The sequence below is a fragment of the Phyllostomus discolor genome, chromosome 2 (assembly GCF_004126475.2).
Source record: "Phyllostomus discolor isolate MPI-MPIP mPhyDis1 chromosome 2, mPhyDis1.pri.v3, whole genome shotgun sequence".
Classification (NCBI taxonomy): Eukaryota; Metazoa; Chordata; class Mammalia; order Chiroptera; family Phyllostomidae; genus Phyllostomus; species Phyllostomus discolor.
Window position 1 is genome coordinate 196,896,447 of NC_040904.2, and position 22,854 is coordinate 196,919,300.

The 22,854-nt window shown below is 42.5% G+C and overlaps 1 protein-coding gene across 1 annotated transcript; it reads right to left on the reverse strand.

Moving 5' to 3' along the window:
• Positions 1-2,035: 2,035 nt before the first annotated feature.
• LOC118499157 (uncharacterized protein C3orf20-like) lies at positions 2,036-21,334 on the reverse strand. The gene is made up of 3 exons (XM_036019434.1): positions 20,833-21,334; positions 17,193-17,309; positions 2,036-2,743 (listed from the first exon to the last, which is right to left on the reverse strand). The coding sequence occupies exons 1-3, from the start codon at positions 21,184-21,186 to the stop codon at positions 2,597-2,599; spliced, it is 618 nt and encodes a 205-aa protein (XP_035875327.1). The 5' UTR covers positions 21,187-21,334; the 3' UTR covers positions 2,036-2,596.
• Between the last annotated feature and the right edge of the window lie 1,520 nt (positions 21,335-22,854).

The window sequence follows — 22,854 nt, forward strand, 5'->3', positions numbered from 1 at the left end:
ACCGTCAAGAGTGTGAAGACTGAAGATAACCTGAGGCTTACTAAACACCCTACGCTCACCAAGACTCCTTTGTGTGTGTGCTCGTGCGTGCCTACATGTTAGCAAGAATTGTGTGGTTAATCCTTCTAAAACTAAAGAGATAACATTGGATAACAAGATAAAGCCTTGCCAGATGTTGACATATAGTAACTTATCATAACAGAAATGTGATAGGTAATATGGTCATTTATTAATTGCCAGTGAGGAGACCTGTACTTGTAACTTTTATTATTGAATCTTTATTTTTAGGTTAAAGAATTTAGCCACCAAAAAAAAACTCTCCCCCAAATTAATTTCTGTTTTTGTTTAAGACTTTCTACTCACCAATATTATACCAGTCTCATTTAAGTAATTGTTCCTAGTTTCTGAAATACATTGGTCTTTGCCTTCTGGCTCCAATGCTAAGTAATTATAAACTCCGGTTTTGGGGACTCATTTTCTTTTACTCTGTTACTGAATCCACCACATTGCTTTGAGCTCACTTTTCGAGGTTCAGATCTGGGGAGAACATTAGCATCATTTGCTGACACCGTCCCTTGCTGGGCTCATTGTAGACTACACTTTGGAATCAGCTGTGGTTAACGAAAACAGGCTAGGATGGTAGAGTGGAAATGGGCTAATACCTCACATTTTACAAAAGTATTTTGTAAAATAAGATTTTTAGTAAGTTTCTTGATTTTCATTCCCAGCTGCTTGCTCTGGATTTTAAAAATATTCTGACCTTGTTGATTCATTGCATGGTCTTGTGTCAAAACTGTGACATTGCTGTAGCCACATACAAATTTTTGTTTGGGAGGGCCAGATTGCTGAATGGGATTGAAAAGGCCCCAAATCCAAAGCTATTAATGATGCACATTGCCAATGAACACTTTCAGGATACTGGTGTTTCAGTAGATTTAGACCCTGTTTGAAATAACTGCAAACTAATCAGGGAAGGAGCCAAAAACTGTGCTATTCCTCCAAGCTTTGTCACACCAGGAAAATTGGGTCAGTGGGTTATCCTTTAAAATAGAACTGAGCTCATTCTGAACAACTCACCCCTGCAATTAGTTCTGTACTGCATTCATTACAGAGATGCTTCATCCTATGAATTTTGTTATTTTTACCTGTTAAATCTTACATATGTTCACTCTTCTCTCTCAGTGTTTTCCTGTTTGCATAAATCAAAACACTATATGTGTTACTATGTATATTTTTTGATAAAACAGTAGACTGGATCTAAATCATCTTTGGATATCGATTCCCTTTAAAGCCAAGTGATTTAAATGGCTTTATTGTCTTGTAAATTCACTCTTAATTTATGCTTCAATACTTTTCGTTCATTTTTCTCTAATGAACTACATAGAATTGCAAAGATGAGCTTTATATACCGATTCTTTCAGAAGTTACGACATTTTGTATTCACCCAAATGTGCAAATGTTCTAACACTAGTAATCTTGTGTTGGTGCACTAATCTGTGTGCATAGTTCACTGTTTCCCGACATAGCCAGAAATGATACCTGAACCCACCCCACGTTTCTGTACACTAAATGTCCTCAGTGTGTGTGGGGGGGGGGGGGGAGCTTTGCACTCTCCTTTAACATTGTTAAATGTGAACAGGTAATAGGAACTTGTGAACTGTTTTACAGAGTTCAAGCTTGTTTACATAGTAAGTTTCTAAAGTCTGCCTTCAATTCAGATACTTTTGAAGTGTAAAGCTGTATTTTTAAAATATCATTTGAGAATATTCTTTCAGAAATATTTTAATTTTTACTTTTTGACTATTTATGTTTTGTATAGAACTACATTACTTATTCTACCTGACAACTTGAGATTATAACTTTTTTTTAACACCGCACTTTCTTTGATAGCTTTGTGTGTTTTATTTTATTGAATTTTGTCAACTGTTGTAAAGGATTTTATAAGAATATGATGTCTGTAATATTGTTCTTCCTCCTGAGCGTAAGAAGTCTCCAATAAAACCTACACTTCTTTATCTTTTTTGTGTGTTTCTTTTTTTCTTTTGTCCCTATTTTTCTATCACTGTGTTTTTCAGAATTTGTTACTATACCCACAAAAGGTAGCAGTTGCCCAAGAAAGCCTTGGATTCATTGGTATAAGCTTTATTTGGTCATTTATGTGGCTCCTATGATAACATATCATAGTGAAAACAGCAGATTAAATTTAAAAGTTCCATTTTCACCAGCAGCCACTGGATACGATCTCATCATGTTATATTTGTTGACTTACATGACTCCCCCCACCCCCCACCCCCGCCAGAAAAGGCAAACTGAATTAAGAAGGAAGTTAGCATCCAGTGGATCATCCTTGGTGCCATCTAATTGAATGAGTTACTGGTTTGAATCTTTCTGAGCTTAGCTTGGGAGCATCTGCTGGTTAAAAAGAAAGTGGCCTTCCTTGAACTGAACTCTTAAATAAATAAGCTGCCTCTTTCCAGAAAAGATTTGAGGCAAAAAATACATACTTATAAAGGCAAAAGTAAATCCCTGACAAGCGGCACTTATCTGGGCTTTCCCAATTCAAAGCATGAGACAAGGAACAATGTGCTTGGTTACTCTACCGGATTCTGAAGTCACTGGGCAGGAAATACCCCATATGGTAATCACTCCTTGTCTTCACGATTTGCTTCTGAAGGTCTTTAGCAGATGTGCTATAACCATTGAAAATAAAGTTGGCAAATAGTAATTTTCCCTGGATGTACATCTGTAAAATTTAAAGAATGTTTTTAGAACCTGAGCATATGTAAATTAGTGCTGTTTATTTGATGGGAGATCTTGTATCCCTATGAGAAAATGTTTATATGCAAAGTAATACTAGGCATCAAACATGTTCCTTAATTCTGACTTACAAATTGGACTAGACCTCCACCACTAAATTTTCAGATTCTCTATTTCTTAAGAAAGAGAAACTCTACTATACAAAGCCAAGTTTTTCCGTTCTGGGTGCAAGAGACCCTGTTTTTAGGCACAGGTGTGTAGCTGGAAAAATATTCATTCAACTTTTAGAGATTAGAAAGGATAAGAAGAGGTAGCAGGGGAAGGAGATAGTAGTTTTTTTTAAAAGTATAGCTGGTTCCCACACAGAACTTTATCTGCCAATAACTCAAGTATACCTTGTGTTGTAAAGCAATCTGATGCAAGTACTTAAAGGGGGTGTAAGAATTCAAAAGGAACGTGATTACCTGTTATTCCTTTCCCCCTAAATAACATGCATAATCTTTTCATCATGAAGAGATGTCCTATTACAAGGTTTCCTCTGTGCGAATGGAATTTTCTTGTGTATGTTCATTTCAGCAACAAAAGAGCCTGTTTGTTATCTAGGACAACCCCAAGGCTGGCTGAAATGAGTTCTGTGTGGTTCCTTGCTAGGAAATGCTTTATTCTTTAGCAACCATGACAATTAGTCATGGAGACGCTTATCTTGCCTGAACTTAGAAGATTAAGCTATGATACATGGGTAATGAGAGCCAATGTCAAGGTTACTTTACACAATATGTGATATATGTAAATATTTTATAAGATCTGAAGAATACAACAGGTAATCTCTTAAACAGTGACACAATGGTGACTTTTAGGCAGTTTTATTTTTTCAACACAAACATGAAGTATTTGTATGAGAGGAAAAGAAGTGTAGTTTCTAAGTTGAAAATGTGCACAGTTTCATTGTTATTTTGGGTTTATGTTCATACATAAGAAGAAAGCTTTTCAGTCTGTGTGTATTCCAGCCATCACCTCTTAGGCTAAACCTGGGGTCTAGAGAAAAGGAGGCAATGCTGCGATGTTTCGTTCTTGCAAAACTAACTTGGTCAAATACAGAAGAATGTTAGACTGGGAAAACATTAAGTTTGTGTATTTCCAGAGGCCAAGGTGTGACCAGACCCAACACCACAATTAAACTTTTTTCTTACTGAAACTGTGGAGTTTGAATTTCAGTTGAATTTCAAAACCTGGAATTTTCTAATATACATTAAAATCCTATAAGTTGCCCTGGCTGGTGTGGCTCACTGGATTGAGTGCTGGCCTTTGAACCAAAGGGTCGCTGGTTCAATTCCCAGTCAGAGCACATGCCTGGGTTATGGGCAAGGTCCCGGGTACGGGCATACAAGAGGCAATCACACATTGATGTATCCCTCTCTCCCACGCTTCCCCTCTATGTCTAAAAATAAATACATAATATCTTTTTTAAAAAATTCTGTAAGTCGCACCCCCGTTCACAGAAAAAAAAAAAAAACCTAAGAAAAGTGATCCTGTCCATTTGGCTTGAGTGTGCTGCATGCCAGGCATTGTTCTTGGTGCTGAGAAAGAGCTGTATACAAAACAGCTTCTGTCTTCACTGAATGCTAGAGGGGAAACCAAACAACCTCCTATGTTTGGGTGGGTCAGGAGGTGGTACATACAATACAGAAAATAAAGGCAAGTAAAAGGGATGGAGGATGCAGAGTACTTTTCTGTACATATTAGGCAGTCAGGTAAGAAGGCTGTGAGGGAGCCAGCACCCCACGTAGAAGAATCATGCAGAAGCAAAGAGCGCATCTGGCTGACGCCGCATGAGAAGGGCTGGCCGGTCCAGGAAGGCCTACTAATGAATTTGTAATGAATGTATCTTTTACTTGGAGGTAGGGGGCCATTGCAGGGTTTTAAGCAATGAAGTGAAATGACTTAGATTTTTAAAGTGTTATAAAGTTTAAAAAGGTTATTTGACTTCAAATTAGGTGTTTTTTTTCTATGCATTTTGTCAGTTTTACTTTCCTGTTTAAATCATCATATACAAGGGCACAGATTCACACACACGTGAATCCTGTGTATCACTTCAACCAGCGTAATAATCCCCGCAGTCCGTACTAGTTTAGGCATGGGATTCCTCTAACAAGTTGATTAAATGGGCAGGTAGTTCCTCTGTGGATTGTTCATTCACGTATTAAAACTTCATTTCTTTAAACATTCTCCCCCATGCCACTGTCCTCAATGTGTATATTCCTTACTACTCATTCAGTTGGTGTGTGGATTTTTTTGCAAAAGCACTTTGTGGAAGGATACTCTTTTTTTCTAGTTGTGGGATCCAGTCTGTCCTACTTTATCTGATTGGCTGTGGTGAGAGGTTCAGTCCTTAAACCACCCCAGTTATCCCATTGTTCCAGGAATTAAACTGAGTGGAGTTGAAAGACTTTTCCAAACAAATCAAACAAACAGATGCTGATGTGCTCTCTCAAATGAAATATATTAGCCCTGTGGTGACCAAATATTGACCTAATGACTAAACAAAAGCAAAGAGAGAGGTTCTGACTTCTTAAGAATACTTCTTCAGGACTCCTCTAAAGTACTCACCACTCACCTTAATGAAATGCCCCACGACACTTTCAGACGAAAACTCAGTGGAGACTAGAAAGGGGATATGTGTTAGTAGATTAAGTAAAGATCTCCAAACTACTCTCTTCCCAGGAATTGTAAAGTCTCTTTTACAGAAAAACAAAGGGAAGACAATTTTTTACCCTGCCTAGCTAGCCACTGTATGCCAATGCTGCCAGCAGAAACTCTTGTCCCCATTTTGGACTACAAGTCAGGAAACCTGGGTTCAAATCTCAGCTCCCCCTTTTAGTCGTGTGGTCTTTCTGAAGCCTCAGGAAGTATATAATATGTGAGGATATTATACATTTCCTTGTATAATATGTGAAAATATCCTCACATATTCCTACATTTCCTTGTATAATATGTGAAAGGAAAACAGCCACATTCCCTCAGAGAATGAAAAGGTACGATTCTCAGAAACTATACTCTTTTTCTTTTGGGTCTGCAGTACTTATCTTTTTGTTGGGGAATTCCTGCCTTGTGGAAAAGCCTGGGGCTTGTCAAAGGCTGGGTTGATAAGTGAAAGGGACAAAGCAAAGTAAAAACAGGGTTTGACATTTCTGTTGGAAAGACACATGTTTATTCACTCAGTCCAAACAATGCAGGGCGGGGCAAAAAGGTTTACAGTGGTGAGTGCATGATTATCCTCGCATTATTATTACTCATTAATTATTGGTGTTATTTTTCATATGAACAACTGTTAACCTCCTTTTGTCCCACCCTGCATTTATTGACAGCTACTGTTTTTTCTGGCCTTGGGATGCAGAAATGAACAAAACGGACAAAGTCCCTGCCCCAGTGAGGGGATCAGATAATAAAGCAGTGAGTGGATGGATAAGGTGTCACATAGTGGTGAGTGCTATGAACCCAATAAAGCAGGGTAAGCGATGGAGTGTGAAAAGTGCTCTTTCAGATAGCACAAAAAGGGGAGGCCACTGAGGGCTGACATCGATCTAGTGAGACAATAAACTGTGCAACTACCTGGAGAACCACCAGCGAAGCAAGCACCGTGGGTAAAGGCTCTGGGGGAGAACAGCGAGGAGGCCGGAGCGGCGGGAGCCCACGGGCAATGGAAGCAAAGGAGCCGGAGGCCAGATTACAGAAGTCCTGCGGTCCATAGAAAGGATCCAGGATTTTATTTCAAGTGTGAGGAGCCCCCATTAGAGGGTTCTGAGCAGGGCAGAGCTGTAACCTGAGTTAGGCTTTATAAAGATCACTGTGGAGCAGTAGCGGGCAACAGCAGAGAGACCAGTGAAGGGAGGGCGATGCCTGGCGTGAATAAAATGGGCAAATAAAATCTGGATGTGTTAAGAAGATAGAGGCTTTAGGATTGGCAGCTGGATTGTAAGTTGGGTAAGAAAAAAGGGAAGTCAAGATTTATTTCTATATTTTTAGTCAGTAAAAGTGGGTAAGGGCCACTTCCTGAACTGAGAAAGACATGGGGAAGAGCAGGTTTTAGGAGAAAATAAGTTCAGTCAAATGCCTATTTACTAGAGTGAGAGATTGGGCTGGAGATAAGAGGGACCTGGAGCTCAGGGCAAGCACTGCACACAGGGACACCACTGTGGGAGTCATCGGCATATCGGGGGTTTTAAGGCCACAGACTGGGTGAGAGCACCTAGAGCGAGTGTAGGTGAAAAGAAAGCAGACCTGAGATGAGCTGCTCTCTCTTCCTAGAGGCCAAGTGCCGTGACCCACTCTTAATCTTTTGGTTGCCTATAAAAATCACTCCAGGGTCTATTAAAAAACTAGATACTTAGGTTCCACCCAGATCTACTGACTAAGAATCTCCAGGGGTGAGGCTTATAGTTTTTAGAGCTCCATAGGTGGACAATCAGGTTTAAGGACTATTGGCTTAGGAAAAGGTAAGGTGAAGAGGGAGGGAAAGGCTGTGGTTCAGGTAGTGCCAAACACAATAGACCAGGAGCTCCACATACAGCCCCTTACCTTTGCTACACACACACACACACACACACACACACACACCATCCCCACCCACCACCATCACTAGTCAAAGTCTTTAACACTGAGTTCCATACCCACATGCGAGTGTAACTCCCATTCCTCGAAATACTAATGATAACTTGTAGAATTTTTGTTTTATCGATAGTTTTTGTATACATTTCTCCTTGAACATACATTCTCATTTGAATACACATGTTCAGTAGAAGACACATTCTCACATCAGCCTCGTGAGCATCAAACAGGTGAAAAATGAAATCCAGTCATCAAATCTAGGTCCTGTTGATATGCTAACTCATTTAATCCTCATAATCCCCCAACAGTGGTGATTGTCTCCCCAATTTACAGATGAGGAAACTGAGGCAAGCCACAAAAAGAAGAGCTGGGATTCAAAGTCAAGTTTCTGACCTCAAAGCTTATGACCTCATTTCATCAAATATAAAAAATGGATCACTACACTGCTTCACGTTTTTAAAAACTGGCTACTAAACTAGGTTAGCTTTTAAAGCACAGAACCATACAGTTTTTCCAGAAAGGGTAAGAAACATTAGTCTCATACTAGCTTTTCATACTTCCTTGGTAGGCACTGGCTTTCCACTTAGTCTTTCAACAGGAACGTTTTTATCTTAGGGATGCAGGTAGAAGCTGTGTAAGCTGTTCAAATATGCCTCTAAACTCAGAACCTGGAAATGGGACAACAGGGTGATTGGTTGCCCCCGCCTCCAACTACCAGGAGGCACTTGGGTCTATGGGTCCAAGGCCACGGTGAGAAGTCTGGACCGGTGATGGAGAGCTGTGTGTCGCTAGTATCCAGGGGTAGTTGCTCAATCTGTGGGAAAGAGTGAGTGTGTGGAGAGTTCACAGAGGACTCGAGGTTCCAGGAGGGGCTTCCACCGGAAACGTAGTCTGTGGATACTTTCCACAGAAAGTCTCATGACTCCTTCACAATCTAGATCAAAATAATTACTTTTCTTATTTGCATTTTATCCTTCCCCTTTCTGGTTTTTAGTGAGGAGGAAAACTTCGAAGTCCCATGTTCTCTCTAATTCAACACCAGCTACAAATCATTGTTGAAGCAAGCCACAGGAAGGGACCGCGACTGTGACAGACCATCAGAACCATCTGCACTTCCTGCTCCCAAGCAGAAGCCCAGATGATATGTTACATGGAACACTAGGTCTGTGGAATGTAAAGAGTTATACTAAAAAAGGATTCTTCGGCTAAATGATAGGGATCTTGAACAAAATTAATTTGAACAAAATTAAACAACTTTTGAAAGAAAAATGCTTATAAATATTTACATATAAGCTACCATAAAGTTTATACTTATTCTGTAGCTTGTTATTATGAAGTTGGGTTTCTCAGGCCGTTTGTTACAAAGGGCAAAGAGCTTTCTGGTGATATACAAAGGTTTTTCCTAAAGGTTTCAAGGAGCCCTGACCAGTGAGGCTCAGTTGGTTGGGCACTATCCCACAATGCAAAGCAAAGTAAAAGGTCAATGGTTCAATTCATGGTCAGGGCACATGTCTGGATTGGGGACCTGGTCTCCAATTCAGGTGTGTGTAAGGAGCAACTGATTGATGTTTCTCATATCGATATTTTTCTCCCTCTCCTTCTCCTTCCCCCTCTCTCTAAAAAAATAAATAAATAAAATATTTTTTAAAAAAAGATTCTAGCCCTGGCTGGTGTAGCTCAGTGGATGGAGCATGGCCTGCAAACCAAAGCATCGGAGGTTCGATTCCCAGTCAGGGCACATGCCTGGGTTGGAGGCCACGGCCCCCAGCAACCACACATTGATGTTTCTCTCTTTCTCCCTCCCTTCCCTCTCTAAAAATAAATAAATAAAATCTTAAAAAACAAAAAAAGATTCTAAGGACCATTAATGTGTATCCTTGAGATCATAAATATTTATAATCAGAAATTGCATTCATTAAAATGATAATTGTTTACCTAAAATTATAAAGTATATTTGCATAACAGATTGATTTTTACCCACCAAATTTGAGATAATTAGCTGCACCAACATTATTCTGTAGTTTCTCCAGACTCTACTTGGTGCCTGGACCTTCCTTGTTAAGTGAGAAGGCACCTACACCTTTTGTCTGGACGTCTTCCTGTGGGCCTCTGCTTTTTAATAAGGCTGACAACTCTAACATTCATTTCTGAAAACCATAGTGAATGTTAGTTTTCCTCCTATGAGAAATATGCCTTTTCAACAAGTGTTTGACCTTCAGGTAGGACCCCAGTCAAATCCTGATATGATGTGTCCTCAGAACATGCATTTTTCTGATGGCTATTAGAGTTGGAAGGATACCTAGAGATCATCTAATTGAGTCCTCCTCACTTTACAGATAAAGAATTGAGGACTAGAGAGGTTAGTTATCTGTGGACACCCAACAAGTCAGCGGTAGAACCAGAACTAGAAGCAAGGTTTGCTGCTTTTCCTACCCTGCCTCCCTACTTCTTACTTGTCATTATTATTGTGGTAGAATATACATGACAAAATTAACCACTTTAGCCATTTTTAAGTGTACAGTTCAGTGGCATTAAGTACATTCCCATTGTTGTGCAACCATCACCACCACACACCTCCACAACTTTCTCGGCATCACAAATCGAAACTCTGCAGGTACTGTTTAAGCGAGAACTCCACGTCCTCCACCTTCTCCCCGCCTCCAGCCCCTGGTAAGCGCTGTTCTGTTTCTGACTCTAACAATTTGACTATTCTAAGTTCCTCACCTGAGTGGAGTTATGCAGTATCTGCCCGTTTGTGTCTCACTTATTTCACATAGCATAACGTCTTCAAGGTTCATTCATGGGACAGTGTCTATCAGAACTTCATTCTTTTTTAAAAGATTTCATTTATTTATTTTTTTTATTTTTTATTTTTTATTTTTAGAGAGGGAAGGGAGGAAGAGAGAGAGAGAGAAACATCAATGTGCGGTTGCTGGGGGTCATGGCCTGCAACCCAGGCATGTGCCCTGGCTGGGAATCGAACCTGCGACACTTTGGTTCACAGCCCGCGATCAATCCACTGAGCTACGCCAGCCAGGGAAGAACTTCATTCTTTTTTTTTAAGGCCGAATAATATTTCACAGTATGCATAGACCACATTTAGTGTATCCATTCATCGCCGATGGGTGTTTGGGCTGTTTCTACCTTTTGGCTGTCGTGAGTGATGCTGCTGTGAAACGAACATCTGCTCGAGGCCCTGCTTTCAGTCCTTTCGGGTGTATGTACCCGGGAGTGGGGTTGCTGGATGATATGAGAACTCTGTTTTTAATTTTGGGGGAAACCACCATAGTTTTCCACAGTGGCTGTGTCACTTTAGTTTCCCTCCCCTTAGTTTCTGATGTGTAGCAGAAAGAGTGTGGGACTGGAAGTTGCCAGCCCACCCCCAGGACTGATTAGCTGCGTATGTAATCTTTGTAAGCCACTTCTCAAACTCAGCTTTGCTATGGAGGAAGAGGTAAATGACCTTTGACGTGTGGACCTCACAAAATGGTTATAAGAATTCAATAAGATGAGATATACTGAGTGCTTTACAAATGAAAACAGGTTCCTTAATGGAAGTTATTATTAGTCACGTACTAAATTTGAGTCCAATGCAATGTCAAAGGAGAAAACCATGAGCTGTTGGGAAGGAAAAAGCACACTAAAGAAATTTAATATCCAACCTGGTTGGGACTCTCTGAGCTTCCTGGACTTGCATGTCTATTTCCTTCACCAAATTGGGGAAGTTTTCTTTCATTATTATTTCAAATAAGTTCTCAATTTCTTGCTCTTCCTCTTCTCCTTCTGGCACCCTTATGACTCAGATGCTGGTATATTTAAAGTTTTCCTAGAGGTTCCTAAGCCTCTCCTCATTTTTTGAATTCTTGTTTCTTCTTTCTGTTCCAGTTGAATGTTTATTTCTTCTTTTTGCTCCAAATCATTGGTTTGAGTCCTGGCTTTCTTCTCTTCACTGCTGGTTCCCTGTATACTTTTCTTTATTTCACTTTGTATAGCCTTCACTTCTTCCTCTATTTTGTGACCATACTCAATCATTTCTCTGAGCATCCTGATCACCAGTGCCTTGAACTCTGCCTCTGATAGATTGGCTACCTGCATGTTGCTTAGTTCTTTTTCTGGAGTTTTGATCTATTCCTTCATTTGGGCCTTATCTCCCTGTCTCTTCATTTTGGCAGCCTCCCTGTATGTCTGTGTATTAGGTAGAGCTGCTTTGATTCCCATGCTTGGCACACATGTTACATTGTAAGCGGTAGGGCCTTAGCTATTCACCAGGGCAGGGAACCCACTTCGCTGCATTGTGGCACTGTATGTGGACAAGGGGTCAGAGAGGGAACAATGCCACTTGCTCAGCTCTTGCCCCATTTCCAGTCACTTCCTCCACTTCCCAAAAACATCTGGTGCCCTCCTAGTTGCTACACTGGAGTGGGTGGGTTTGTGGACATTCTAGGATTCTGTGGGCCCAAAGAGAGTCACACCAAGATACATCATAATTAAAATGCCAAAGGTTAAAGATAAAGAGAAAAATATAAAAGCATCAAGAGAAAAGAAATGAGTCACCTGCAAAGGAGGCCCCATGAGACTATCAGCTGATTTCTCAAAAGAAACCTTGCAGGCCAGAAGGGACTGGCAAGAAGTATTCGAAGACATGAAAGGCAAGGACCTACATCCAAGTTTACTCTATCCAGCAAAGCTATCATTTAGAATGGAAGAGCAGATAAAGTGGTTACCAGACAAGGTAAAACTAAAGGAGTTCATTATTACCAAGCCCTTGTTGTATGAAATGTTGAAGACACTTAACTAAGGAAAAGAAGAAGATCAAAACTATGAATAGTAAAATGACAACAAGCTCACAACTACCAATAGTGGAATCCAAAAAGAAAAAAAAAACAAAAACCAGAAACAAACTGAGCAAGCAACTAGCACAGAAGCAGAGTCATAGAGATGGAGATCATATGGACGGCTGTCAGCAGGGAGGGGGAAGAGGGCGAATGGGGGAAAAGGTGCAGGGAATAAGAAGAATGGTTGGTGGGTACAGAAGAGACCAAGGGACGTTGGGAATAGTGTAGGAAGTGGAAAAACCAAAGAACTCATATGTACGACCCATGGACATGAATTAAGGTGGGGGGGGCGGATTGCTGGAGGGAATGGGGATGTGCCGGGCGGAGGGGGGCAGAGGGGAAAAAACAGGACATCTATAATAGCATAATCAATAAAAAATACTTAATAAAAAATTTTGCTAACCCTCGTCCTACAGGGTAGAGCTAGAGAAAGTACACTTATCATAAAGAGAGAATAAAGGTTTTAACTGAGGAAAAAAAAAGAAAAGAAATGTAATGCCCAAAAAGACTTTGATCTAAAGAAAATACCAAGATGCTGTGGTTCCAGTTTGCTGTAACCAGGCCCCTGCTCTCTGGGTGTGGTAGTAGAGACAGCCCAGAAAGGCCTGGACGTGTCCAGAGAGCAGACACGGAAGTCACTCACAGCTCAAAGGCGTCATGTCCTGGCTCCTCTGGCCCTTTGTTCTTTGTTGCTCAGAGTCAGTGTGAGTCCCGGGGAGTGAGGCTGATCCCTTCTGCATGCAGCCAGGCAGCCTGTTTGTATCTCTAACCTCGGGACTCAAGTAGAACTGCTGAAGAGAATACTACTTCAGTTTCCGTGTATTTTTAAATATCGAAAAAATAATAATAATAACCCAAAACCTTTGTAAAGGTAAGTTTAATAAAATATAAATGTGCTAACTTAGCAGCACAAATAGGACAGACCAAATAAAGCAAGGGGAAAAACCCTTAGATACTAAAAATGTTTGGGGGCATAATTTCTATGGGAAATTGGTAACCACGTTAGTCTTTCAATCTGATTTCAAAGAATTTGGAACAGAGTCTCACATTAACATGACTTTATTATTCACTATATAATGAAGAGTCCCAATATTCTGAATCATTGTCCTCTTCACTTGGGAAAGAGGGAGTGGAGGACAAAACATTGGCCAAACTAGCTCTCTCAAAGCATCGTGAAGCAGTCAGGTCATTCTTTTGTCCTTTTAAAATGAGGACGTGACCAGTTCCACCATTCCCTGTCCTCTACTGCACTATGATAACACATGTCCATCATTTCCATGGAAACCTAGGGTCCTTAAAGCTTTGATTCAATTCAGCTTTAAATCCTAGCTCTAGAGAGCACACCCTTCTCTCCATGTAGCCCTAACAGACCCAGCCTTTCCCCTGGATAATCAGCAGCCCCTAAGGCAGCAGAAGACAGCAGCCCAGACCTCTGGCAGACTAAAGATAACATCTCAATTTATGTTTCACTTCCTGAGCCCTAAGGTGAAACAAGCCCCTGGCTACGCTCCCAAGAGACAAGAGACGAGACAGAGGGACCCCAGAATAGACCTCAGAACTGTCCTCAAGACAGGCAGAAATGATTCATTACCTCACCTCCAACTAATCAGCTCCCAGCATGACCCTGAAACACTTAACCCACAGTATCTTGCGGTCTTGCTCTAGATAATCTGTGACCTACGTGCCACTGAGGAGCAGGGCCTTTGGAGCATTAGCTCCCCCTTCTCCTGGATGCTGCCATCCACCAATAAAATTTGGGCCAGCATAACGGATCCCACAAAGAATGGTGGCAAGAAGCAGAAGGGCCAGTTCTGTTCTACAACGCCACTGATCACGTGGAATTTTACTGTAGTTATTTATTCTTGCTTGTCTATTTCTCCTGTCTCCTGAACACCGAAATCACGTCAGAACCAGCAGAATAAGGTAAAAACCATGACCTGGCAATCTGTAAAGAACATTCCACAAAGACAGTCTTGTCCCACCTTCAGAGCCCTGGGTAACGCACATCCCAGACGCCAGTCCATGTATATAAAAATGAACACCTTGGTTAAAGAATTGATGCATCCTAATGCATTGAAGCGAACAGCTGAAATACATTTTCAACTTAGTTTTCACAATGTTCTTTGCACGCTTTTTGTCTTTGTTAAATTATCAGGAAAATGCAGGCTCATTTATTACAGACAATCATACCCATTCATTCTCTGTACTGTTTGGCCCGCAGAAATCCAGCCCAACATGGTCACATCAGAGCGGTTCACCTACATTTTCCCTTTATAGGCAAAGAAAACAGAATCTTTCTGCCTTGCTCCGCGAAGAAAGGCAGAGCCGGTCCCCAAGGCCCTCAGAATGCCATCTGGCTGCAATCTTTCCCAGAGTTTTCTGGCCCAGGGACAAAGCACATTTATTCCAAATGGATCAACACTGTCACCCAGTGGACACATATAACGCAGGCTGGGGCCGTAGCATTGCTTTTGGCTTGACAGCCAGTGTTGGAAGAGGAACCTGTTTATTTTAGGTGGTCACAGCTAATTGTTAATATTCTCTTACAGGGACCTGGGAGGACCTCAGCTGACAAGCCTTTGATTTGGATATCACAGATGAGTGCTAGGGAAGGAGGGCACACACTTCCGTTGTGCTGATGCTCTCTTTCCTTTTCTTTTTTAACCACCAGTAAATGTATAGGAAGCACAAACTGTAAACCAGCCAAGTGAGTCTGCCAAGACTCACAGGATCAAACAGGCTTGCAGGAATGGGGTGATATTTGATCACCTGCCAGGTACTGTGGGAAGACTTCCTTCCCACAGAATGAGACTCATTGTTCATTGTTGTCAGTGACAGTGATGTGTATTTTGAAAACTGAAAATAGATTTTTGTGTGTTTGTGGGCTGGAATCTGAGGAAGTTACTCAGTTTACTACAGTGAAATCAGTGGATGAGCTACTCTGGCTTCCTCCACGTGGTGTATCTCAAAAGGCATGTTCGGGTGTAGCCTCTGCCCGGTGTCATTTGTCCTGAGTCTCTTTTTCTTGTCTCAAATGTCATCTGACACTTGTAACACACTGGCTTACTTTTCACATTAAGCTAAGAGGCTCTTTGCTTTTCTTGCTAAATGCACCTTTAAATGAGTTTCGTCTCCCCAGCTGGAACTCATGGATAAGCTGAAAGCCTTCATCTGGTGTCACATTACCCTCCTCAAGCATCTCGGCACTAGTGAGAGCTGAGGCTTCACCTTGTAGGAGGTTTTGCAGAATCTTACAATTAAAAGCAAAGTCTCCGTGTATCATGAGAAAGCCTGGGTTTGAATGCTGACCCCACTCCTTGCTAGCTTCTTGCCCTTCGACAGGTTACTTAATTTCTCTAAAGTCTCAGTTTCCACCTCTATTATCAGGGATAATATTAGTACCCACCTTCTGGCTCGCTGTGGGGATTTAGACAAGAAAACACAAATGAATAACTTAGCCCAGTGCCTGGGCACCTGGAAAAAAGCTCCATAAATGTTAGCGTTAGCACTATCGTAATTATTCCAGCAGCAGTCCTTGTTGTTCCTGAAAAGCAACTTTCATAAAGTTCCTCTGGACAAGCACATGACATCATCGTATTTTTTAAGCCAGTTGTGAAATATCAGCCAGTCCATTGCTTCTCATTAAAATGATCCAGGGAAGACTTTTTGAAAACACTGCTAGCTCAAACAGCCAGAGAAAAGTACAAATCTTTTAGATGAGAGTCTCGAGCCGGCAAACTGAAGCTGTAGTGACAGAAAGCAGATCAGGGGTTGCCTGGGATGAGGCTGGACAGACTTACCGCGAGCGGGCCATGGGAAACCTTTTGGGGTGACCGCAACGTTTTCTGCCTTGATTGTGGAGGTGGTTACACAGGTGCGTACATTTGTCAAAGTCATCAGAACCGCACACTCAGAAGTGAGTGCACTGGAGTGCGTGTAAAATGTATCATAATTAAGTTGACGTAAAGAGAGTGCTGGGTCTCACCCCCACAAATTCTGATTGAATCGTTCTAGGGAGAGGACAAGAAATCACTTCTTTGTTCATGCACCGAAGGCGGCAGCCTGGGTTGGGGGCGGCTGATCTCACCCAGTCCTCTCCACTTCCGGTTGCGGTTGCGGTTAAACTCGAACACATACCTGGTTACAGTGGAAGGCGCAGGACTGGAATCCACGTCTCCAGGTACCTTGTGCTCCAGACCTTTCCCTTCACTAATAATATTCCCTCTCTCTGGAACTTCTCTCTTCTCACCTCTTTCTATCAAAATCCCTCCCACCTGTAGAGCCCAGCTCACATACCACAAGAGGCCTCAGGCTGCAGCTCTCCCTATTGGACTAGGAGCTCCTTGTCGGAGGGACTGTAGCTTTTTTATTTTTGTATCCTTGGTACCCAGTACTGTGCTTGGCACAGAGCGGACATTCAATAAACATTTGCTGAGTAGAAAAATTGGTGGAAGGAAATTAACATTAGTGCCCACGAGCTGCCAAGAATTGAAACAAGTGCTTTACGCACATTATCTCACTGAATTTTTACAACTGTATACATTGGTTATCATTTCCCCCTTTTGTAAGGGAGCAAAGAGGCCCAGAGAGGCTTAGTAATTTGCCCACGGTCACACAGTAAAGCAAGTAGTAGAACCAAGGTTTGAATTCAGGTCTGTTTGTTTTCAAAGTTCATGTTTTCTCTACCAGACTGGGCTGTCTCATTTATGGCAGTTACTCTATTCAGTCTTAAATTATGGATATTATATATCTTACCTCCTCAATTAGGGTATAGGCTTCTTAAATACAAGAATTCAATTTAAACCATAGCGCTAACCCTACAGTTATTGGAAGACCCGTGGTTATACGAAGATCTGTAGGCAGGGGGGAAGGAACCCCAGAAGGCTGTGATGTGAGCCGGCCTGTTCCAGCCTCCCGTGCGCTCCAGGGCCGATCGCTGCGCCATGCCAGCGCCACACACCACAGTCGGTTACATCACGTGTCTCAGGCACTTACCAAAAAAATTCCTGGAATGACGTTGTGCCTTTGAACCAGAAGTGGACAACGGCTGCCGGTGAATTTAGATGCAGAGATGATGTTGTATTTGAGAAACCGAAAGGAATCCGAACAACTCTTTTAAAAAAGAAAGATAAGAAGTGGTGAGGACATTGAATCCCAGGCAACGAATCCTTTGCTCTATTCAGTAGTATTTATGTCTTTGAAACAAAAAGTCTAGACTATCCCCACCACTCTCTTGGAAATGCCTTCATCAGCTCCCCCAAGACCTCTGTATTGCCAACGCAGGGGACATTTTGTGTTTCTTGTATTACTTGACCTCTTTGTGGCATTGGAAATTACTGAACAGCCCTCCCTCCTTAAACTCCCTCCTGGGTTCTTCCTCTATGTCTTCCATCCTGGTCTTTGTCAGGCACAACTTTTTCTCTACTTGATCTCTAAATATCTACTATCCTGAAATCTCCGGCCTTGCATCCTGCCCTTCACTCTCTTTACATGCTCCTCAGGTACCCCATGATTTTAATGACTATTTATGTCTACTAAATACATACAAAGCCCTCTCCTCACCTCCTTCCCTCACATGCCTAAGTGTAGCACGTTCCTCCCAATCCAGTCATCTCATTGGATTCCACTCTTGCCCCCTAAGGCACTGGTGTGCCTGCTCCACACTGCTGTGCTGTGCGGTGTGGAGTGCTGCTGAGGAGTGTGGCTCCTAAGTGCGGCTCCGTGGTCTGGACCCAGCCCCACTGCTTCTAACTGAGGAATCTCGGGCAAGTGACCGACTGTCCTCTGTCTCGGTAACTGGCCTGAGCTCAATGCACTCAAATGCAGAAAGCCAGTCACTTAGGGTTCTTTTGGGAATTAAAGAATATTCCAGGTAAACACAGCAGGCATTCAATAGGTCTTTGCTCTATTGATCTTATTCTGACTTTGCCATTTCTGATCAGTTCAGCAAACATTTACAGAATGTCTATTAGACGGGAGGCGTGGGAGTGGCGGAGCCCTTGGGATTTAATGTATATTGTTGTCACTTCAAGGAGGGGTCAGACTCCTGATTTAGATCTTGGTCTCCCATCCACTCAGCTTGTCTCTCTTTTCGGGGGAGACCTAGCTCAGTCCACAAGCTCACACTCCCAGAAGCACCTCCCACGGGACTAAGAAAGAATTAGCAGTGACCATGCACTCCCATGGCTGAACCTCGGGCTGAAGAATCACTCACTCACTTATTGGTCATTTATCCATCTGACGAATATCTTTTAAGTGTTAGCCATGTGCCAGGCCCGTGGTAGGCACTGGGGCTAGAATTGTGAGCAAGGCATTATCCTGCCATCAAAAACCTTCCTGTTTATTGGCAGAGAAATCCAGCTTCAAAGCAGGCTGGGAGGGCTAGGCAACTACTCCCCGAACCTGTGCTCCCAGAACCCACCGCAACCCTCCGGGGCTCAGGCCACCCCTTTAGGAGCTTGGTCCACACCCCTGAAGCTTCCACCAAAGCGTCCAGTGAATTCCCACTAATGCTCAGCTTTCCAAATACGGCTCAGCAATTTCCGTGCTATGCAGGAGGCCACGGCTCCCTGGTTAGGTGGGATGACAGAGAATGAAGGCCAGGCAACCCTTTTGCTGGAGACTGAAGTTCTCGGGTGAGTTTCTGTGTTTTATATCCCTCCCCATTCTGATTTGTGTCCCTTTAGGGTCTCTCGTATAGATAGGATCGTTTCTTTTCTTTTAATGATCTAAAACAGAACCTACTTCTTGGAAGCACAGGGTGCCCAGGCCGTTTCCCCCAGAACCTCTTCACCTTTCAAAGTTACAAATGTCATGTCACCTCCCTGCAAGGTTGCTCTGAACTCTGCTGGACAAAATACTATTTCCTTAGTTAAAATTTACATTTTAAACTGGTTTGTTCCTTTATGTTCCGCCTTTTTAGTAAAAGGCCCGAGGTGGTTTGAAGGAAAGAAGTATAGTGTAACAGAAAATTCTAAGTTATAAAAATCATGATGAGAAAATTTCAATATAAACAGAAGCTCTAGATCCAAAAGAAGGAATGGGCTTCGGATAAATGGCCAATAATTTTTACCCTATTGTGTAGTTCAGTCTAAAACTTTGCTCCTTACTTTAAGGCCAAGTGAAAAGAGAAGCCCAGCTGGGCCCCCGAAATCTCATTATGAGGGAAGAGGACACAAGCCAGATCCTCCTGGGAAGGAAAGCTGTCTAGTTTCTCATTTAGAGAGACAATTTTTTCTTCCTTTAAAAAAATATTGATTGATTTGAGAGAGAGAGAGAGAGACATGGATTTGTTGCTCCATCCGTTAATACATTCACTGGTTGCTTCTTATATGTGCTCTGACTGGGGATCGAACCTGCACCCTTGGCATATTGGGATGATGCTCTGACCAGCTGAGCTACCTGGCCAGGGCCAGAGAGAATTTTCACATTGTGCTTTATACAGAGTATACCAGGCCTGTAGCAAATAATATAACATCCCTTAAAATAAGATCAGGGCATATTCAGGGCAACATCCTGAAAGGCAACATATTGAGAGCAGGTCAGCAAAGGGTGATGGGGCCCAGGCTCTCAGCTTTCACATGCTGCAGCTTGATGCAGAATAAGACCTGAGGCTCTATAAGCATTCTTTAGAGCACCCCCTGGGGCTATCACTGGCGTTGGAACAGGGGGACCACAGAACATGGAGAGTGGCAAGAGCCCCAATGGGAGTGGGCCCTCCATGTCAGGCAAGGAACTTGGACTTGACCTGAAGAGAAGTCCTTAGAGGGTTTTAAGCAGAATGATGCAGTCACATTTGGATATTAAAGAGAACTCCCTGCAATATGTAGGAAATATCAGATGGACTAAGACAAGAGGCAGAAAAATCAGAGAACCTGTTGGAGAAAATCAGGTGGGAGGTGATAAAGGCCTAAGATAAGCAGAAGCAATGGGATCAAAAACAAGGGATGAATAGGAGAAAATGTCACCGTGATAGAACTGATAAGACAGAAAGACTTATTAAATGTGTTGAGGGCAAGTAAATGCTATTAGGCAGAAGAGGTTTTACGAATGCCCACTTAGATCTACTGGTTGTGGTTACTTGGGGTGGAAATCAGAGGAAGGGCATAAGGCCCAGTCTAGGCTCAACCAAAAAGAATGGTGGATTGGTAATGTCTGCCATGGATGCAGAATGGGAGGGCATTGGCATGCCTGGTATTTACCATTCCCATTCTCTGGCGGAAGAGGCATAAAAATGCACTGTGTGTTTTGAAACATGCACACTGTGTGGTCCCATGTATAGGAAAGTCTAGAACAGAAAAACTGATTATGGTGAGAAAAGTCAGAATAGGGGTTACCTGGGTGTGGGTAGGTGGGTGGATTATTGACTGAGAAGGGTCAAGAAGAAGCTTTTGGGGGCCTAGAAATATTCTATATCTTGATCTGGGTGGTAATTATACAGATATAGACATATATAAAAATTTATTAAGCTATGTACCCTTAAGATTTGTGACCTATCCTATATCAAGGTCATACCTCAAATAAAAGGGCTGGGGGGTGGGAATTCTTCCCATGAGCCTTTGTGAAGAAATACATTAAGATATACCATGCAAGTCAACATTAGTTCACCATTTGTCTTTATGCACGTGACACTCACCTGAATGCAAGGCATGCTTCTAGTTCTGTTCTGTTCCCTATACACTTCGGCCACTTCTTGTATTGTATTGTCCTTTTCCAAAGCTGAGAACACACAGACTATAACAATCTGGTCGATGGAAGAGAGCTGCTCGCTGATCAGGTAATCATACTCCAGGTCGGTCACCTCAGGAATGCTGTAAGTGCTACATCGGCATGAGTCCCCTTCCTTCCCACACAGAATCCTCCTTAGGACCACGGGACAGACCAGGTGGGAAGCAAACCATGCATCCCTGCCCTCAGTAGGAAGAGAAAGCCTAGAAAAGTAATAAGAGGAATCACATTGGAAGAACAGAAAGGACAGAAAGAACATCATTCTAAGAAGTACCAAAGAACCAAAGTGGCCATGTTATATTTATTATTGTTGTTATTTTTAAGAATTGTATTAAATCCTCCCCCCTTTTTTTTGGTTGCAATGAAAATACAGTCAAAGAGAAAGATAGCATGTCACATTGTATGTGTATGCCCCACCAGCATTTTAGAGCTGCCTTGCACAGTGTCTGCTTGCTTCATCATGGCAGGTTTTAAAGGATTTGGTTAATTTTGTTACTTGTGACCAGCTCTGGCTTGGAGTCAAGGCTCCCCATTGACTGGGCCCCAACCCTGCCTATCCTGCCTCCCACATTCTAAGTGCCAGCAAAGCCAGACTTCTCAGCATTCCTCTGATTTCCCTGCACCATCCTCCCTACGTGCCTTTGCTCACATCCCTGCACTGCTGTTCGCCAGCGGTGATTTGTGGGTAGAGAGGACACCATGGGATTATTCATAGTTACCCTTTAGGTGTGCCATGAATGTTAAATGGAATCCTAAAAGTACAATGTCTAGCATGATGTCTAGTGTCTAGTAAGTGCTCAAGTAAGTATTACATGTTAACCATCCTTGACATTATAAGTCTTATTATTATCATGCATCTCTCCACCTGGATTACCCCTTTTTCTCTATAGGCATATCCAAATTCTCCCCATCACTCAAGATCCCATTCAAAGGCTCCTGAAAAACAGTCCTTTTTAATAAAAGAAATCTCTCCCTCCACAAAACTTCTTCAGTCTATCTATGCTGCTCCAATAGCATCTGCTTCCTGATTTCCCATTGATGAATGGCATACATTCGTATCTCTCCTTGCCAACTCGAAGCCCCTGGAGGACAGGGACCAAGACTTCATATGGCTGATGTGCCCACATACCTGTAGGTGGTAAGTGACAATTTCTGATTGAATGAATTAATGCCATGGCCAGCTGAGTGGTGGCACTGCTTGTTTAGAGGCATTAGTGAAATCTGCTGATGATGCTTCCAATACAGGAAAGGTTTTCCTCATGGTATTTACCACTTTTCTTTAAGTTTATTGTCTTCACCAAATGTCACTGAAGCAATAACAGGATTGGGAGCTTTAGGGATTCTCAGCTCCCGGGGGTCTTGGCTGATGTCTACCCAGCATGTCTGCAGTACATGTGGCAGGAGGGGGCAGGGCTTCTCCTGTGGCTTCCAAATGCAGCCACTCAGTGAAGAGACCAACCCGCTCCTCCAGTGCCCTCCTCTCCCCATGCTGCCGGGATGGAGATGACACCGGGGCCTTCTCTGTCTGAGGTAGGAAGCATCCCTGTGAGGCAGCTATTCCCAGAGGTACACGTGTGTAGAAGACTGGGCTTTTTATATGGGCGAAGAAAATGTTCTCTCAGGAGAACTGGCAAGAGAAGGCAGGGGAAGCAGTACATCCTGACCTTCATCTATCACCCCAAACCTAGAGCCAGGGATTTTCAGCATAGAGTTAGGTTTCAAACAGGTTTTTACTAAAGTGGTGAAAACAAATTGTGTCTTGGTTCCTGATTGATCTGAATTCCTCTGCTAAATGGGTATAGCCTCTTCGGAAGCAGGTTGGAGAGAGCTCAAATGCTTGAATCTAGGCATGTAAGTTTGTCCCGGAAAGATTTCTGATGGAGAGCATGTTAGCAGCACACATTCACCCGGCCTGCTTAGAGACAACTGT

Excerpts from the sequence above, each read along its gene's own strand:
- LOC118499157 (XM_036019434.1), bottom strand. The coding sequence starts at position 21,186 with ATGATGTTCTTTCTGTCCTTTCTGTTCTTCCAATGTGATTCCTCTTAT. Across the intron at positions 17,310-20,832 it reads GAAGCATGCCTTGCATTCAG|AGTTGTTCGGATTCCTTTCG; the intron begins GTGAGTGTCACG and ends CTTTTTTAAAAG. Across the intron at positions 2,744-17,192 it reads TCATTCCAGGAATTTTTTTG|ATGTACATCCAGGGAAAATT; the intron begins GTAAGTGCCTGA and ends TAAATTTTACAG.